This window comes from Megalobrama amblycephala, linkage group LG16 (assembly GCF_018812025.1).
Source record: "Megalobrama amblycephala isolate DHTTF-2021 linkage group LG16, ASM1881202v1, whole genome shotgun sequence".
Classification (NCBI taxonomy): Eukaryota; Metazoa; Chordata; class Actinopteri; order Cypriniformes; family Xenocyprididae; genus Megalobrama; species Megalobrama amblycephala.
The window spans coordinates 2,090,313-2,093,375 of record NC_063059.1 but is presented as its reverse complement, the minus strand read 5'-3'; the positions used below and the strand labels follow the sequence as shown (position 1 = coordinate 2,093,375).

Genomic DNA, 3,063 nt, shown 5'->3' with positions numbered 1-3,063 from the left:
GTAAGGAAAGGTCAACAGTGTAATCATTGATCTAATTACAAAAATTAATTACAGATGTAATTGCATGCAGGTATTTTTTTTAAATGTAAGCTCAATGTAAAAGCATGTATGTAAACTGTAAGTGCACTGAATCAAATTATTAGTTTAAAAGTTAGTACAGTCGTAGTTAAAGACACTTAATATAATGGGTTGTTTTTTATTAATTTTTAAAGTAATCTGTTCTTTTCTGCAAATAAATAATACAGAAAACTGATACTGAGCAAATAATAGATGAGAGCAGAATTTGTTTGAACGCGACTAAAATGTAACTCTTTATGGTAAAAAGATTAGAGTTTGTATTGACAATAAAAAAATCTGTCTCCTCAGAGAAACTGCCAAAGTCTTGGTGCGCATCTCGCATCTGTGCATAATAAACTGGAACATGATTTTCTGCTGGGTCTGTTGCCTTCTTCTTCCACACGTGCTTGGATTGGTGCTCATGATGGAGAACAAGTAAGTTAAATTGTGTCCTGAAGAGACCTATTTGTTTCTCAAGACTGAAATTTCTGCTTTAAAGAGTAAATGCAATGTTTCTAATGAAGATGATTTAAAACTTAATTAGCTTCTTTCTGTGTACATTAGTGCACTCTTATAATCATGTCTTTGCTCTTTAGGATGGACAGTGGTTGTGGACTGATGGAACTGTGATTGACTACACCAACTGGTGCTCTATAGAACCAAACAATCATGGTGGTCCAGAGAACTGTGTGGAGATCAGCTGGACCTGTGAGAATTCAGTCTGATTTTTGAATACTTTCGAATTACAATTTACAATACTAAAATTTCATATCATACAGTAACATGTAATGAGTCAACTGTATTTCTAAAAGAGCCTTATAGGTTAAACGTTATGTTATTTTGATTTTAACACCACTATAATGATCAGAATAACTTACTTCATTTTTTCCACCCTACAGCTAACCGCTGCTGGAACGATTTGGGCTGTTCAAACCAAATAGGCTATATTTGTGTTACAGACCTGTGAGATCATATGCAGTCAAGCTGCTCCACAGTTACTTTGATTGTACACTTTCTGATCTTATCTTTACCAAAAAATGACATCATTTAAATCTTTTCTAAGCTTTAATCTCTTCTTCTATGTAATCATCTTTAATGCATTCTCTGAAACTTTCCTCTAATCAATAAAAGCATTGATAAAACATGCATGTGCATTGTGGACAATCAAATTCATGTATAAAATATAAGCATATTGTGTAGAAAATTGAGGATTTTTTTAATCAACAACAACAAAAAAGAGAGAGAGTGTGTGTGTGTGTGTGTGTGTGTGTGGTAACGATCGGCCCAATTGGTCGAGTTTACATGAATTCAAATGGGGTCAGATGTTTAAAAGTATGGAGTCAATTAGCACCATACCCTAAAACAGTCAAAATCAGATTAAGTCAATAAAGCTCAATTTCCTTCTTGAATGATGTAAAACAGGTTTTTTGTTTGTTTTTGTTTTTTTTTACAGGAAAACTTACATTTGTGAACATGGAATTTTGTATGGAAGTAAAATAATTCCATATGTTTTTGAAACAAAAAGCATCTTGAACTGCACTAGTTGAAAAAATATGCATTGCATTAACCGTGCTTGTATTTTAATTCACTGTATTTTTAGGGCTTGCATTTTTATGGGCTGAAATTCAACATGATTGTATATTTAAGCTGTGGATATTTTTTAATTCAAAACATTTCACACACATTTTCATTGTTAAAAATGCAATAATAATCTATATTCACCTTTCAGATTTCACTTCCAACATATTCATTCTATTTAAAAATACAACCTATAATATTCAGCAGGCAATTTTCGGTCCATTTTATTTAGCGTCCACAAATTCAGTTGTTCAAATTTCAACATTTCACATCTGAGAACTGCAGGAAAAGCAGTAGAGTACCGAGCATAATCTCCATCTGCTGTTAGTCGACCTCACCAGCAGGTGGTGCAAGCGTGTGTTGACGAAGAGTAGAGCAACAGTTAGAGTAAGTCATTCATTTCATTCATTAAAACGGATTTACATTAATGAAGCAAGCGGTAAGTGCATGTGTGATGATTATCAGGGACAGTATATATGCAGAAAAGCTGATAAAGACACAAAAGTTGTGTTTACATTTAATTCAATGTCTTCACTGTTACTTTCCCTGAGTAGCCTACACTGTCAGAAAAAAAATGTATGGTGCTTGTCACTGGGGCAGTACCCTAAGGTAAGGTTTTATGTTTACCCGTAGTGACCCTCGCGCTGCATTTGCATACTTGGGACATTCCAAAATGCTTAACATGAATTTAGATTAGTTTAAATATTCATAAATTTAACCATCCTCAAAAAAGGTTAATCGATTGCAATGCATAGTACGAGGCAACTGGATTATGCAGATTTCCATCATAAGAAAAAAACTGACTTTAACAATAAATAATGTAATATGTACATTCTTTAAAAAAAAAAGCACGTACATGTCAGATTGGAGTTCGAGTCGCCCCGGATGTCGAAGGTGACGGTCCAGCTTCTCTAAAGCCCCTTAATGCGGCTCTTACCGCCTGCTCTATGGTCCCTGACAGATCGCCCCAGAAACCACCATGTTGAATCTGCTGCCCCAAACACCGATCGAGTTGGGTAATGCGTGCCGTTGCATGTGACTCAGGTGTCCAAATTTGCATAACTCTGCCTTCGCAGTATCACTATTTTGGCATCAAGCATGAATTTGCATGTTCTGTAAATGTTTAGTTTAAATCTTTAGCTCAACATTTAGATTTAGGGCTATATCTATTTCTCTAAATGTTAAGCAAGATTGTTGAGCTTTATTAAGATATTTTATATATGTATAAGATTTCAGTGCTTCCCACACATAGACTTTACTTGGGCGGGCTGCCCAAGTATAATAACGGCCGCCCAAGTATATTTGGAGACACATTTTTGCTTTTATTATTTTTATCATCTTTTATATCCGCGCAAGATAATGAAACCATCCGCGTATCGTACCTGCTCGTCATGTGTGCGTCAGACCTATTTGCTCCCGCTAACATAC

The 3,063-nt window shown here is 35.0% G+C and overlaps 1 protein-coding gene across 1 annotated transcript; it reads left to right on the top strand.

Moving 5' to 3' along the window:
• Nucleotides 1-348: 348 nt before the first annotated feature.
• Nucleotides 349-1,183, top strand: LOC125249490 (ladderlectin-like; the record flags this gene model as incomplete). The annotated part of the gene is made up of 3 exons (XM_048161793.1): nucleotides 349-492; nucleotides 654-765; nucleotides 957-1,183. Coding segments are annotated over 3 exons (324 nt in total), but the record flags the coding sequence as incomplete, so codon positions are not given.
• Nucleotides 1,184-3,063: the final 1,880 nt, after the last annotated feature.